General features: G+C 61.8%; 1 protein-coding gene across 1 annotated transcript; it reads right to left on the bottom strand.

Annotated features, from left to right (window-relative positions):
* Window positions 1-2054: 2054 nt before the first annotated feature.
* LOC133358031 (zinc finger homeobox protein 3-like) lies at window positions 2055-13677 on the bottom strand. Its single transcript, XM_061576305.1, is given in 7 exon segments — window positions 2055-4200; window positions 7074-7752; window positions 7754-9204; window positions 9288-9415; window positions 9417-9907; window positions 10005-12838; window positions 13552-13677. Coding segments are annotated over 7 exon segments (7149 nt in total). The 5' UTR covers window positions 13619-13677; the 3' UTR covers window positions 2055-2701.
* Window positions 13678-15898: the final 2221 nt, after the last annotated feature.

Here is a 15898-nt window from a genome sequence, read left to right on the forward strand (position 1 = left end):
GCTCCCTTTGGGCGTCGTGATCGCGAGCACGTGGGGAGCACGTGGGTGAGCACGTGGGGAGCACGTGGGGAGCACGTGAGGAGCACGTGGGTGAGCACGTGGGTGAGCACGTGGGTGAGCACGTGGGTGAGCACGTGGGGAGCACGTGGGGAGCACGTGGGGAGCGATCGCACGCGCTCCTTACCGGCATATTTCACGCACGGACGGCGGTTTTGATCGTTGTCGCTCCGGTCGGTCTGCAGGATATTTGTGCGAAAGTTACCACTTTGTGCGAGAGCATTTGGGGGGAATCGCTCCCAAGGTCGACAGTATTACATCGGTCGCTCCCACACCACCCGCCCCCCTATGCAAAGTTTTGTAAAGCGTGGAATAAATTCCGCCGTGTCCCGTCGACGGAAATTCGTCGTCGGTCATCGTTACATTCCCATTTAAAACCGGGGGGGGGGGGCAATGGGGGGGGGTAAGGGGGGGGCACCGGAAATGAGATGTTACAGCAGGAGTGTGCCAACGCAGTGCAGCATTCGTAGTTTGAACGATCGGGAAAACAACTCTCGCGCGCGCGCGCGCGCACACACACAAAGTCACGACGTGTTGCATGAGGACAGCAAAATCACTTTGCCTTATAAAGCTCAACGCGTTTGTCACTGCGGATCGCTCGCCGTGCCGCCTGCCACCGACAGCCTCGCAGACCTCTGTAAGTTTTAAGTGCCGACAGCGTTATTTATAAAACTTTAGTCATTATTTCCACCATCCCCCTCCCCCCGCGACAATCATTCCAAAGTTATATTTTCGCCCCCCGCGCATCACCCAGCCGCCACTACCCCCCACCCCATCTCAATATTTTCTCGTCGTAATCTGAACCGAAAGCGCGCGGAAACGATTTGCATCTTTTCGTCGGCGCGTCCAGAGTTAAGTCCGTGGGGCCCTCTGCGACCATTCGCACTGCCTGTGACGCGGCCACGCGGCCACGGGAGGGGAGCAAGCGGAGCGCCCCCACCTCCCTCCCTGCCCGTGGACGATGCCAGCCTGGGCACCGCGGTGCCCGCGGTGGAAGTGGGGCGAGGGCGAACACCGTGCGGGGTCGACCCCACGGTGCGCTCTTTCGCGAGGGGCCATAACGCGGATTGCCGCTCAGCCCGTCCGGGCTTTCGGCGTCAAACGCGCTGCCCCAAAGCGGGCCGAGTTTAATAAATAAATATATATTTTCTCCCCCATTTTTCGTTCGTCCGAGACGCACTTCGATGGGACGAAGAAATTCAGCGCGCGGAGGGGGGGCGGGGGGCGGGGGGCGGGGGTTCCGCAGTCATTGCGCGCCCACTAAAAGTGGTCTGAGGTCAAAGTGGATTCTCCGAGGAATGTGCTGTCGTCCACGGCCACTCCCGCTTAGATATCCGTCTCGGCCACGACGCACTGGCGCGCCGCAACGCTCTCCTTCCTTCCTTCTGTTCGTTCGTTTTTTTTGTATTAAACCTGAGGCTTTCAAAAATACTGGAACCTTCACGAAGCTGACGGATGGCAGACAAGGTGGACACGACCGTCGGATACACATCTTGGGTTAAACCTTCCTTGGATGTTACCCACGCAATTTTTTTTAGTTTTGTTATCATTCCATCTTCTTTTGGGATACGTACAAGTTCAAATGAGGTATAACACTTCTTCCATCATCACGTGGTCATCGTTTTCTCCGTCCCCACCCCCCGACACATTGTTGCGTTTTCTCTTTTCTCTCGGACAAAATGCGCACAAAAGCACCGGACCCATCTCTCTGGCTGACGGCGGTTGTTGTTTATTTTTTTTCGTAGTTTTCTTTTGTTAGTTTTGCTTGAGCTATATTTGCGGCGGTGTGAATGGGGGGATGTGATCGTCCTACCATTCATATTTGGTTTATTTTGGTTAAAACACCTTTGGAAATTTGCAAATGTATTAGAAAGCACCTTCTCTCTCTCTCTCTTTGAACGGGTTTACGCGGCGGAGGGGGGGGGGGGCGAGGGGGGGGGAGCGAGTGGGGGGAGCGAGGGGGGGGCTGCCGCCGTTTTCTCGCCCCCCCCCCCCCCCCGCAGGAGGCTGCCCTTAAAGTTGCCGGCAAAAACTCAGGGAGAGCCGTCCGTGGCACCGACGGCTTAACGATTCGACGCGCCGTCGTCGTCAATGACATCGTTCGGTTGTTGTTGTTGTTTGTTATTGTTATTAAAGCTTGGCCCGAATTGAGTGTTTCTTCCCCTGCTCTCTGTCTCTCTCGATGCAACGTGTTGGTCTTTCTCCGGGGTGCTGGGCGGAGGAAGCCCTTTTGTCAAACGCCGCGACGTTGGGGGTTTTCTTCCGCTTGCGACGAGCAAAACCCAGGCCCCTCGCCCCCGCCCGGACGCGTCCTCTCCTGCCATTCCACGCTCTTCTTTACGTTGGCGCCGGTACATTTAAAGGCGACCTCCTCCCTCCTCCTCCTCCCTCCTCCTCTTTAGCAAAACCCACGAGTCGCCTTCACGCCGCAACGGCTCCCGACACAACAATACGCAAGGCCGACACCCTTGGGAAAACAAATAAAAAATAGTTCTCAAAAAATAAAAGGAATGTACCAACGGGTTAATACATGCACAGTAAATGATCGTGTCTCCGTTTTTATGTTGGTTTTTGTTTTTTCAAAGTTTTGTTTAAAGCTATCTATAAAAACCGAGCGTCGCGAGCGCCCGCGAGCGGAACGCCTCTACGAGCCCACGCTCTGCGACTCGCGCTCGGAGATCATGCCGTACGCCGCGATGGCGCGCTCGCTCGCCAGCGACGTCGCCTGGCCGCCCTGGTCCGCGTCGCCCGAGCACCCGCTCAGCGAAACCGGCGGCTGGGGCGCCGCCGCCGCCGCCGCCGCCGCCGGCACCTGCGCGTCCATCCCGGCCGCCGCCGCCACCGCGGCCGAGTTCGCCAGGGAGGCCGTGACGAGGGCGGGCAAGAAGCGCGTCTGCGGGAGCGACGGCGGCGTCACGGGCGTGGCGAACGGCGGCCACGATTTGGCGCAGGCGACGGGAGCGGCGCACGAGGAGCCGGCTGCCGAGAAGCCGCCGCCGCCGTCATCCGGCACGGGCTGCTGCTGCTGCTGCTGCGAGGTAGATGCGGAATCAGTGGCGCGAAAGGAGTGAGGTAATAATAGTCTAGCGTGCTGCTGCTGCTGCTCTTTGGCGTCGGACGAAGCTCGTTTGGCCGCGACCTGCTGCCGGTGCGAGGACGACTGGAGGTGGCGTCGCAGGCCGTCTTCCCCGAGCAGGGTCACGTCGCAGGCCTTGCACTGGTACTGGCCCGAGGGCACACGCACCAGGGTCTCCCGCGCGTCCACCTTGCCCAGCCCGAAGTAGCAGAGCGACTTCTGGTGGGCCAGCGCCAGCGTCTCGTCGGAGAACACCATCTGGCACTTGCGGCACACGAGGCTGCACTTCATCTCGCAGTGCTCCGCCAGGCTCGGCTTCGTCGGGGCGTCCGCCGCCCCCTTGCCTTTGCCCGGCGGCCTGGCGCCGTCGTCCGCCCCGTCGCCCGCCTCCTTCGCGTCCTGGCCGCCCCTGTCGTGCCGACCCTGCGCGGAGCCGTTCGACGGCTGCGCCGCCTGCGTCATCTGCTGCTGCTGCTGCTGCAGCAGCACCTCTTGCACGTTCTGCTGATACTGCTGCACCTGCTGCTGCAGCAGCGAGCCGGCCGCCAGCCCGTTGGCGAGGGCGGCCTGCGCGAAGGCTGGGCCGTAGGGGAAGAGGCCCGAGGCGTCCATTCCGTACAGCGACTGGAGGTAGCCGCCCTGCAGCACGGCCGCGGCCGCCGCCGCCGTGGGCAGCTGCGGCCCGTTGAAGTACGGCGGCAGCGTGGGCAGCCCGAAGCAGGGCAGCAGCTGCCCCGCGAGGAGGGCGGCCGCCGCCGTCGCGTTGGACTCGCCGGCCAGCGCGGCCTGCAGGGCCCGCAGCTGGGCCTGGTCGGACTGCGCCTGCTGGACGACCGCGTCCGACTCGTCGTGCTTCGCCGCGGCGTCCGATTTCTGCCGCTCGTCGGTGTCCTGGTCGTCACCAGCGGCGTCTTTGCTCCTCTCATTGCCCGGCGACTGCGGCGCGGTGCCGGCGTTCTGCTGCTGTTGCGGTGATTTGCTGGGGACCGCGGCGGGCGCGGTGAGACCCGGCGAGGGGATCGCCGACATGGGGAAGCCGATGAGAGCTGCCTTGGGCGTCGTCATTGCTGCCGGAGGGACGGAGGAGGGGGGAGAAGGAGGGATAAGGGGGGAGGAGTTGCCCTCTTTTTCACCCAAAAAACGTACTTTGTAATATATAAACAATGCATATTAATACATAGATACTAACAACATTATAAACACCATTATACACTACACTATACACTACACTATACACTACACCACTATACACTACACACTACTGTTCACTACACAATACACTACACTACTATACACCACACATTGGGCTCTATGGAGGCACTACTCTACACGACCTGACTAGACAGTCCACGAAATACTACTATACACTACACTACTATACACTACACTATACACTACACACTACCCTACACTATACACTACACTACTATACACTACACTATACACTACACTACTATACACTACTATACACTACACAATACACTACACAATACACTACACTATACACTACACGACTATACACTACTATACACAATACACTACACTATACACTACTATACACAATACACTACACTATACACTACACTACACAATACACTACACAATACACTACACAATACACTACACGACTATACACCACTATACACAACACAATACACTACACGACTATACACCACTATACACTACTATACACAATACACTACATACACTACACTATACACTACTACACACTACACTACACATTGGGCTCTATGGAGGCCCGTCGTTAAGCGATGCGTCGTTAACAGGAGTGCTCGTCAAGAGGGCTTCTACTGTATACGGTTTCTTGGTGGCGCCTCGATGCCCGAAATTGCAAGCGACCACAACGGAGGCTTCACCGCGGCATCGCCGGGGTTCGCCGCCCGGCTCCTCCGATCGGCGCTCGACCGCTCTCCGCGAAAAATGGCCCAAATTCCAAAAGGGGAATTGCCTGCGTGTCACGGAAGCTGCCGAGGGGGGTTCACGCCGTCGATTTTTGCAGCGGCGTCCTGAACGCACGTAGCATTGAAATTCTTTCGCGCCGTACGTCAGCCAACCGTAGCTTATCGGAGGTGCGGGGGGAAGGACAAAAAAATGTGGGTTTCTACCGTGTGAGTCTATGGTTCTCTGTTGTGTGAGTCTATGGGTCTCTGTTGTGTGAGTCTATGGGTCTCTGTTGTGTGAGTCTATGGGTCTCTGTTGTGTGAGTCTATGGGTCTCTGTTGTGTGAGTCTATGGGTCTCTGTTGTGTGAGTCTATGGGTCTCTGTTGTGTGAGTCTATGGGTCTCTGCCGTGTGAGTCTATGGGTCTCTGTTGTGTGAGTCTATGGGTCTCTGTTGTGTGAGTCTATGGGTCTCTGTTAAGTGAGTCTATGGGTCTCTGTTGTGTGAGTCTATGGGTCTCTGTTGTGTGAGTCTATGGGTCTCTGTTGTGTGAGTCTATGGGTCTCTGTTGTGTGAGTCTATGGGTCTCTGTTGTGTGAGTCTATGGGTCTCTGTTGTGTGAGTCTATGGGTCTCTGTTGTGTGAGTCTATGGGTCTCTGCCGTGTGAGTCTATGGGTCTCTGTTGTGTGAGTCTATGGGTCTCTGTTGTGTGAGTCTATGGGTCTCTGCCGTGTGAGTCTATGGGTCTCTGTTGTGTGAGTCTATGGGTCTCTGTTGTGTGAGTCTATGGGTCTCTGTTGTGTGAGTCTATGGGTCTCTGTTGTGTGAGTCTATGGGTCTCTGTTGTGTGAGTCTATGGGTCTCTGTTGTGTGAGTCTATGGGTCTCTGCCGTGTGAGTCTATGGGTCTCTGTTGTGTGAGTCTATGGGTCTCTGCCGTGTGAGTCTATGGGTCTCTGCCGTGTGAGTCTATGGGTCTCTGTTGTGTGAGTCTATGGGTCTCTGTTGTGTGAGTCTATGGGTCTCTGTTGTGTGAGTCTATGGGTCTCTGTCGTGTGAGTCTATGGGTCTCTGTTGTGTGAGTCTATGGGTCTCTGTTGTGTGAGTCTATGGGTCTCTGTTGTGTGAGTCTATGGGTCTCTGCCATGTGAGTCTATGGGTCTCTGTTGTGTGAGTCTATGGGTCTCTGCCGTGTGAGTCTATGGGTCTCTGTTGTGTGAGTCTATGGGTCTCTGTTGTGTGAGTCTATGGGTCTCTGTTGTGTGAGTCTATGGGTCTCTGTTGTGTGAGTCTATGGGTCTCTGCCGTGTGAGTCTATGGGTCTCTGTTGTGTGAGTCTATGGGTCTGTTGTGTGAGTCTATGGGTCTCTGTTGTGTGAGTCTATGGGTCTCTGTTGTGTGAGTCTATGGGTCTCTGCCGTGTGAGTCTATGGGTCTCTGTTGTGTGAGTCTATGGGTCTCTGTTGTGTGAGTCTATGGGTCTCTGTTGTGTGAGTCTATGGGTCTCTGTTGTGTGAGTCTATGGGTCTCTGTTGTGTGAGTCTATGGGTCTCTGCCGTGTGAGTCTATGGGTCTCTGTTGTGTGAGTCTATGGGTCTCTGCCGTGTGAGTCTATGGGTCTCTGTTGTGTGAGTCTATGGGTCTCTGTTGTGTGAGTCTATGGGTCTCGGTTGTGTGAGTCTATGGGTCTCTGCCATGTGAGTCTATGGGTCTCTGTTGTGTGAGTCTATGGGTCTCTGTTGTGTGAGTCTATGGGTCTCTGCCATGTGAGTCTATGGGTCTCTGTTGTGTGAGTCTATGGGTCTCTGTTGTGTGAGTCTATGGGTTTCTGTTGTGTGAGTCTATGGGTCTCTGTTGTGTGAGTCTATGGGTCTCTGCCGTGTGAGTCTATGGGTCTCTGTTGTGTGAGTCTATGGGTCTCTGTTGTGTGAGTCTATGGGTCTCTGTTGTGTGAGTCTATGGGTCTCTGTTGTGTGACACACGGGAAGCCGCACACACGTGGCACACGAGAAGCAGCACACAAGCAGACGATGCCAACCTGCTGGAGACGGCCCAAAGTTGGGCAGCGCCGGGGAGCCCCCAACGCCCGGCATGAGCATCGGCGAGAGCCCGGGAACGGCCGAGTAGGCCGACGCGAGGCCCAGGCCCGGCACTTGGGGCCCGTTGTGGAACGTGGCGGGGTGCTTCGTGACTTGAATTGCCTGCTGCTGGGGAAGGCCGATGCTCTCGTTGGCCTTCTTGATGCGGTCGAGCTCCTGCTGGGCCATGAACTGGCGGAAGAGCGCCGGGTCGAGGAACTTCTCGCCGTCCAGCTGGCTGCCGAGGCTCTCCTTGAGCTTGCCGATGTGCTGCAGCGAGAAGACGTGGTCGCGCACCGAGAGGCGCGCCGTGTATTGCACGCCGCACAGCCCGCAGCGGCCCCCCCGCGGCGCCGCGCCCTCCCCGCCGCCCGCGGCCACCGCGGCCTCCGCGCCGAACTGCTTGGCGACGCTCAGCTTGAACTTCTTGTCCTTGGCGCGCGCGTTCTGGAACCACACCTGCACGACGCGCTTGGGCAGCCCGATGTCGTTGCCGAGGATCTCGCACTCGTGCATGGTGGGCGTGCGGTACTCCCCGAAGCAGGCTTTGAGCACCTTCAGCTGCAGGTTGGACATCTGGGTGCGGTAGCGCTTGTGGCCCGGACGGTCGTCGGACGACGACGACAGCTTGGACTGCGAGAAGGCGAGGCCGCCCAGCGGGCTCGGGTGTGCGCGGGTCGGCCAGGCTGGACGTCTCGCTGTAGTCGTTCATCTCGAAGTCCAGCGTCGTCGAGAGGCTCAGGCCGGGGCTCACCGGCCCCGACGACGAGACGCCGTCGCCGCTCTCGCTGCCGAGCGCCGGCGTCGTCGGCTGAAACGGCGCCTCGTCCTCCGTCTTCGGCCGGACGTAGTCGGAGGTCGACGCCTCGGCCGAGAGGCCGTCGCCGTTCTCGCCGCGCGCCGCGCTCGCGCCGGACGGGCGGCCGTCTTCCGACGAGCCGCCACCACCGCGGCCATCGTCGTCGTCGTAGGCCGAGGCGTCGCCTTCCGCCGCGCCGCCCGCCATCGACCCTTCGACCTTGGGGATGAACGAGGCCTTGTCGCAGAAGCTGCTCTCGACGTTGATGGGGGAGTGGCTGAGCCCGGTGGGGGAGTTGTCGCCCATCATCTTCATCTGAGACAGCAGCGCCGACCGGTTGTCGCAGCCGGCGCCCATGCCGAACGGCGGCTGGGAGAACACCATGCTGAGCGAGTGCTCGAAGCCGCCGCCGCCGCCGATGCCGCCGATGCCGCCGCCGTCCTTGGCCTGCGTGTGCCCGGGGCTCGGCGCGCCGGGCGACGGGAAGACGTTGTAACCCGACTGGCGCGCCTCGTGCCAGTGGCGCGAGCGGATGTGCGTGTCGAGCGCCGTCTGGGCCTTGAAGAGGGCGCGGCAGAACGGGCAGCGCCGGTGGGCCTGCACCATGCCGAACGAGCGGAACTGGCCCTTGCGCTCGCGGGCGCGCGTGTTCTGGAACCACACCTGCACCACGCGCTTCTTGAGGCCCACCTCGCTGGAGATGTGGTCCAGCATCTTGCGCGTGGGGTTCGAGTCGATCATGTACTTGCCGTAGAGCACCTCCAGCTGCTCGGGCGTGATGGTCGTCCTCAGCCGCTTGTCCTTGTGCGGCTCGTCGAGCCGCTCGCCGTCCACCTTGCCCCCGACGTCGGCCCTCTCCTCGGTGCCGGCGGACGACGCCGGCGTCGCGGGCGATGGCGCCGACTGCGACGGGACGTGCGGCGGGGCGCCCGGCACGAGCGAACCGGAGCGCGGGTCGAACATCACGAAGGGCATCTCCGCGGGGCGCTCCAGGACAGAGGGCGGGTGAGCGAAGGGGTTCTGTGCGGAGAGCATGTGCGTCTGCTGGTGCTCCTGCCACTGCTCGAAGGTGGGGAACGAGAGCTTGCACTGCTCGCACTGGTAGGGCAGCAGTTGCAGCGCCAGGCTGTTGTATGGCGCTGGCTGCATCGGCCCCTGCTGCGACGACGACGACGACGATAGCAGCTGATGATGATGATGGCTGCTCTGAGGTTGATTCGGTTTTGGTTTGGCTGCTCTTCCTGCTGACTTTGCAGCTGATGAAGCTGCTGCTGCTGCTGCAGCTGCAGCTGCTGCTGCTGCAGCTGTTGCTGCAGCTGCTGCTGCAGCTGCTGCTGCAGCTGCTGCTCCTGCTGCTCCCGCTGCTGCTCCCGCTGCTGCTCCCGCTGCTGCTCCCTCGCCACCTTGCCTTCCTTCGGCTTCTCCTCGGCCGGTTCGGTTTTGGGGCTCGGAGCTCCGCGGGAGTCGCCGTCGGGCGTCTGGAACGACGAGGGGGCCGGCGCGTCGCGCTGCGGCTGCGCCGGCGGGTGGCGTATAGCCCGACGAGTTGCCCATGTCGGTGGCGTCGGACGAGTCGTCCATCTGGTTGTCCTCGCGCGTGTAGCTGTCCTCCTCGTCGCGGTAGCAGTGCTTCTTCTGGTGGGTGATGAGGTCGAAGATGCGCTGGAACACCACGCTGCACTTGCGGCACTGGTAGTTCATGTTGCCGGTGCGCACGTAGCGGTCGTTGAGCAGCACCTCGCGCTTCTCGCCGTCCCTGCCCTCGATCTGGCTCTCGTAGCTCTTGCGCGCCTTTTGCCGCGCGTTCTGGAACCACACGACGATGACGCGCGTCGGCAGGCTCAGGAGGCCGGACAGCTGCTCCAGCTCGTCGTCCTTGGGGTAGGCGTTGGCGTCGAAGAAGTCCTGCAGGATCTTGAGCTGGTAGTCGGTGAAGCGCGTCCGGCTCGAGCGCCGGCTCGACAGCGTCTCCATCTGCAGCTGCTGCTGCTGCAGCTGCTGCTGCTGCAGCTGCTGGGTCGGGAGCTCGGGGGACGGCACCGGCATGGGGGGGCAGCGCCGGTGCTGCCGGCACCGCCGGTGCTGCCGGCACCGCCGGCGGCTCGGCACGCAGCTCGTCGAGGCTCGTGGTGGGCGGGTTGTTGAAGTTGTAGGGCGAGTCCTTATTGCGCTGGCGCTCCTTGAACAGCGTGTTGCGGAACCAGTGCTTGATGACCTTGTGCGAGAGGCCCGTATTTTCGGCCATCTCCTGGATCTGCTCGTCGCTCGGCAGGTTGTTGATGTCGAAGTAGGCCTTGAGCACGTTCAGCTGCTCCTCCGTGATGCGGGTGCGCGGCCGCTTGCTCTGCTGCTGCTGCTGCTGCTGCAGGAGCAGGGCCGAGTCCACCGCCTGCTGCTGCTGCTGCTGCATCTTCTGCTGGTGGTGGAGGTGGTAGAGCTGCACAAAGTCGGCGGTGATCGACTCCATGGGCATGAACTGCGAGGACAGTTGCGACGCCATCGACTGCAGCTGCATCGGCTGCATCATCAGCGGCGATAGCATGGGCAGCTGGTCCAGGGGCAGCGCCAGCTGGGACAACACCATCTGGTGGGGCGAATGCTGCGCGGGCTGCGGGGTGGCTGGAGGGGTGGCCAGCTTCGGGGCGGTGGATGCGGGCGGAGGAGGGGGCGGCGGCGGAGGCGGCGGCGGCTGGAGCTGCTGCTGGAGCTGCTGCTGGAGCTGCTGCTGGAGCTGCTGTTGCTGGAGCTGCTGCTGCTGGAGCTGCTGCTGCTGCGCTGGCAGCGCCTGCATCTCGGGTGAGTCCGGCCTGATCGGGTAGACCTTGTCGTAGGTCTTGCGGTACTGCTTGGAGTAGCGGCTGAGCTCCTCGATGGGCAGGATCTGGAGGTGGATGTGCTCCTGGTGGCTTTTGAGTACCAGGATGTTGGAGAAGAGCTTGCCGCAGTCCCTGCACTCGATCTTGCCCGAGGCGTCGGCGGGCGCGGCACTCTCCTCCCGCCGCGCCGACCTCTGCCGGTTCTCATTGTACTGGATCACCAGCTCGAAGCCGAAGTTCTCCAGCAGCGCTCGCACCGCATTGCCCCGGGCGTACGCCGGAATCCTGGGCGGCGGCACGCGTTCCTCGGAGCCGCCCGGCTGCTGGTGCTGCGCGTCGCCCGGCTCCTCGCCGGGGCCCGCCGCCGGTGTCGTCGTCGACTCGCCGTCGACATCCTCTTCCTGCGCCTCCTCCATCTTCTCGTCCTCCTCGGCGCTCCGATTCTCGATCTCCTCGCTCAGGAGTTGAAGCGCCTGCTGTTGCTGCTGCTGTTGCTGCTGCTGCTGCTGTTGCTGCTGCTGTTGCTGTTGCTGCTGCTGCTGTTGCCACTGCTGCTGCGACTTCAGCTCTCCCAGGATGGAGGCGGCCGCGCTGGACATGGCGAACGCGCCGGACGACCCGGGCAGGACCATCTCCTGGTGCAGCTGAAGGTCGGCGCCGGAAAGACCAAAGGGAAAGAAGAACGGCTGCTGCTGCTGCAGCTGCATGAAGGCTTCCGTCGTCATGGAGAAAGGGGGCAGCAGTGCCGGGTTGAAGAGCTGGTGCTGAAGGAAGGCCGGCTGCTGCTGCTGCTGCTGCAGCTCCTGCTGGAACTGCACCTGCGCCTGCTGCACCAGGGCCTGCGTTTGGGCGCGTGCCAAAGCCTGTGCCTGTGCCTGGGCCTGTGCCTGGGCCTGTGCCTGGGCCTGCTGGCCTGACGACGGCGTCGGCGGCGCCTCCGCGTGCGCCTTCCTCAGCGCCTCCGCATACTCCGGCGCCGCCTCCGGCTTGTGCGCCGAGCCACCGGGGGCCGCCTGGGCCTTGGTGTAGTCGCTCGCGGCCTGTTGAACGGCGCTCGCCGAAGCGCCGGCGCCGTCCCCTTTGCCGCCGCCCGACGCCGCCGCGGCCGACTCCTGCAGCGCCGCCCGCGTCTTTGTCTGGTGCAGCACGGAGCGCATGTGGATCTCGAGCGTGGAGCTCTGGCTGTAGGCCACGTTGCAGGTGGCGCACCGGTAGGGCTTGCTGTCGCCGGCGCTCACGGCGGCGTCGCCCTGCGCGGCGCCGCCGGACGGCCCGCCTGAGCCCTGCAGTGTCTTCTTCAGGCGGTTGAGGTGCGACACCGAGTTGTAGTGCACGAGAAGGATGTTCTTCTGCGTGAACGACTCCTTGCACACGGTGCACTTATACGGCCGTGACGGGTCCAGGAACTTGTCCATCAGGAAGTTGGTGCCCTTGCGGAACGGCAGCGCCCGCTTGGCGTCGCCCAGCAAGTCGTCGCACTCCGGCGCGCCCTCGCCCACCTCCGCGGTGCCGCCGTGCCCGCCCTCCGCCTCGGAGGGGCCCTCCGCGTCGCCCCTGTCGCCGTCGTGCACCGCCGCGCCTTCCTCGCCTCCTCCCTCGGCCGGCGACGGTTCCCGGCGGCCGACCCGGAAGCCGATGCCGACGCTGCCGCAGATCTGGCGCACGTCGCCGTCGCTCAGCTCCGGGTGGCTCGACTCCAGGTGTCTGCCGAGGGCCGCGGGCGTGCGCAGGTTTTGCGGGCACAGCGGGCAGGCGGCCGCGGTGGCGGCGGCGGGCTGGCAGCACAGCTGCTGGTGAGCCAGCACCTTGTCGGGGCTCTTGAAGCAGGCGCCGCACTGCCCACAGCGGTGCTTGCTAGCCGCCGCCACCGCTCGCTGCTCCGCGATGGCTCCGGCCGGCGGCTGCAGCTGCTGCTGCTGCAGCTGCTGCTGCTGCCGCTGTTTGGCGTGGGCCTCGGCGAAGTGGGCCTGCAGCGCCCCGGGCGTCACGAACTGCTGCCCGCACCCCTTCTTCCAGCACAGGAAGCCCTTCTGGTCGCCACTCGCGCTCACGCCCAGCGAGGCCTTCTCTCGGGACGTGCCGGGCCTCTCGGACTTTTCACCATCCTCGCCTGCCACGCAAAGTGAAAACGTTGGCGTTCCGAAGGTTTTTTGTTCGTTACTTTTAAGCGGGCGTGCGCGCGTGGAGAACGGCGGCGCAGCGGTTAGCGCGCTGCTGCGCTACGAACCCGGTGACACGAGTTCGATTCCCGCCAGCGGCCAACACCGGTGACGCTTATCTGAACCGATCCTGGGCCTCCCCTATGTCGACTCAGCCTCAAGTGAGTACCCGTTGCGATGCATAGTAAACATCGTGACTGGGGAGACAAAGGCGGCCGGGCGTGGTGCTGGCCACCCAGCCCCTCGTGTGCCACAGTGCCGGCCTTCATAGGTGCTGCTCGCTGACAGCATTTGCCCCGATGGTCTGTTACAGGCTACACGGAAGGTTCTCCGTCTTTGCCTTTCCAGCGCCGACGCTTACTACGCACCGCACCAGGCACTCATTTTTAAGGCAGAGGGACCAGTTCAGATAATCGCCGGTGTAATTAGTTCGATTCCCACGAGCGGGAATCGAACTCGAGTTGGCGGGCCCACGAGAGGCTTACTCGCTGGCGCTGACCGTGACGCTGGTGTACGAACGTCTACGAGCATCGACACGCGTCGACACGACCGTGCGCGCGCGACGATGACGACACAATTGCGGGTTGCCCGGTGGTGGTGGTTGTCGCACCACAGTGGTGGGGGGGGGGGGTGCGGGGGGTGGGGGGGGGTGCTGCCGACTCACCTGTATAGGCGAAGTTTTCCACCGTGGCTATGGTCGTCGCCGCCGAATTCGCCGCGCCACGGCTCATGTCGGTGTTCGTTCCGTCGGCGGCCACGCCAACGCCGGGGAAAAACGCGTCGTTTGGCACGGCGCTCTCGTCACCGGAGGACCTGTATCGTGAAGGGGAGAGAAAAGCGTGTCACCATAGCGGTGCGGGCGTGGCGGGCGGGTGGCGTGGCGGGGGGGGGTGGCGGGGGGTGGGGAGACGGGACAATGCGCAGACAATCGTTGCACTGCGCGTAATCGCTTGCTCATCCACGCACGTACCGCCGTCCTCCGCGAGAGCGCACCGCTGCGGCGATCGTCGTCGACACGAGGCGGTCGCCGTCGCCGGCGAAAGGCAAGACCAAAATAAGTCGGCAACGACCACGGCTCCTCGCTAAGAGTCGGCGGTTGGCGTGGTTTGGGGCGGGCGACGCAAGTTGGGTTGTTATTGTCCCCGCGAGCCGCACGCGAGCACGGCTTCTCTTCCAGCTGCCGGGCGCAGCAGTGCCGACCACATTCAATTAGCGCCAAAAACGGCAAAGCGGGGAGCCGCGCGGTCTCGCGGCGCACAACGGCCAACGGGATGCCTCTTAATTATACACCTTGATTTCATGCGGCCCTAAATAGGGGGATGGTTGAATTATGCCGGGGCTACTCAGCAGCTTTTGCAGGCGGACAGGATAATGACTTCATGTAAATTGATTGCTCCTATAATTGCCGCTAGATTGCCGTCTCCATAATTGAGAAGGCACAATGCGGGGGCTAATGGGGAGCTTATTTTCCATTTTTTTCACGACTCAAAATAACCCCCCTCCCCCACCCCCCTGCATTTTGGTGGAGGAAAGCGTCATAATTGCGCCTGTGGTTTTTGCCCCTCCTCCCCCCCGTGCATTTGCTGCAGGGGTCAAGTCTCTTCCCCACCCACTCCCCCCTCCCCACCTCCTATTCCTCCCACCCCCCCCCCCCACCGTCGGTTACAATTTAACAGAAGGCTCGGTGTAAATCGTAATTATTTAGCGAATAAAAAAAAAACCTGCGTGCGAGTGCACACTCTCGCACGTACACGCCGACACAACCCAGACACACTCCGCTCGTGTTAAAACGTGGCAATTAGCGTTGTTGTCAACGGGCGCCACTTGACGGCGGAGGATCCCGCCAAGACCGTCGCAAGCGTAAATTGCGCTTAATTGTGAGATGGGCCGCGGCGGCGACACGCGGCCCCAGCACAAAATGGCCATCGGCCCCCTTCTTTCCCCTCCCCACCCCACCGTTTTCGAGCGGCGATCTCTGCCACCGACACGAGCGTGTCTCCGTCCGTCCGTCCGTCCCCGCTTATTTGAACCGCTCCGTTGGAACGTCGGAGTCGACGGCGCGGGTTGGGCCTCTTGATAGGGAGGGCCTCTTTCATCCGCACCGAGGGCCCCCCGGATTTACGCCGAACGCGGCACGAGACGGGGGAGGGCCTGGCGGCTTCGGTTTAAAACAAAACGCGAAGGTGCTCACGCGAGCCGCCCGCACGCCTCGCGTGCCTCGTGTCCGTGACCGCACAGCGCTCTCAGGCCTCGTCCAGGCCAACCGGCTCCGGCCGAGCCGAGCATGCGGGCCGCGGCGTCGTCGGTGGGCCGGCGCAGCCGAGTGCGCCGTTAGGTTTTGCGCCGTTAGGTTTTGCGTCGGGCCCGCACCGCGTTCTCCGGGATCGATGGCGGGGCCATTCGTGCGCCAATCTCGGAAAGAGTTTCTTTGGGTTTTGAACGATTCCGCGAGGGCCACGCAAGTCCTCGCGTCTGCGCGAGCGGGAGGCCGACCGCGATTCGCGAGGGGGAACCGCAACACGTCCTCCTTCCCCATTTCCCCCCGGAGCCTCATTTGTCGGAGCTGCCCGCACTGCCGCCCTCTTTAATTTGTGGGCGGCCTCCGCAAAAGCCGCAAAAAAGCCAAATTACGTGCACGGTGCACGAGCGTGCGGCGCTGGTGTCCGGTAAATAAATAAGTAAATACAACAAACAGCCCCTCCACCCCCACCCCCCCCGAGATGCGTAAACGATCATTGTTCTTCTTCTTTATATTTCTCCGATAAATGAACGAACCGCCTTCGTGGTCTCGTCGGTGCGTTGCCGTTCGTTCGGCGGTCATGGAGGGGACGGTGTGGGGGAGTCAGTGGGGGGGGGGGGGGGGGCAGCGGGGGGGGGGGGCCGTAGGTGCGGGTGCCACAATTCATTATGGCAAAACCGACAGGAGGGAGGCGTGACCCCCAGTGAACCCTGACCCAGGCGGGCGGCAAATTAGACCGTTCTCATTAAGGAAAAGTGGCGCCATCGCCATG

The sequence above is a fragment of the Lethenteron reissneri genome, chromosome 60, assembly GCF_015708825.2.
Source record: "Lethenteron reissneri isolate LAM-NWPU_2019-01 chromosome 60, ASM1570882v1, whole genome shotgun sequence".
Lineage (NCBI taxonomy): Eukaryota > Metazoa > Chordata > Hyperoartia > Petromyzontiformes > Petromyzontidae > Lethenteron > Lethenteron reissneri.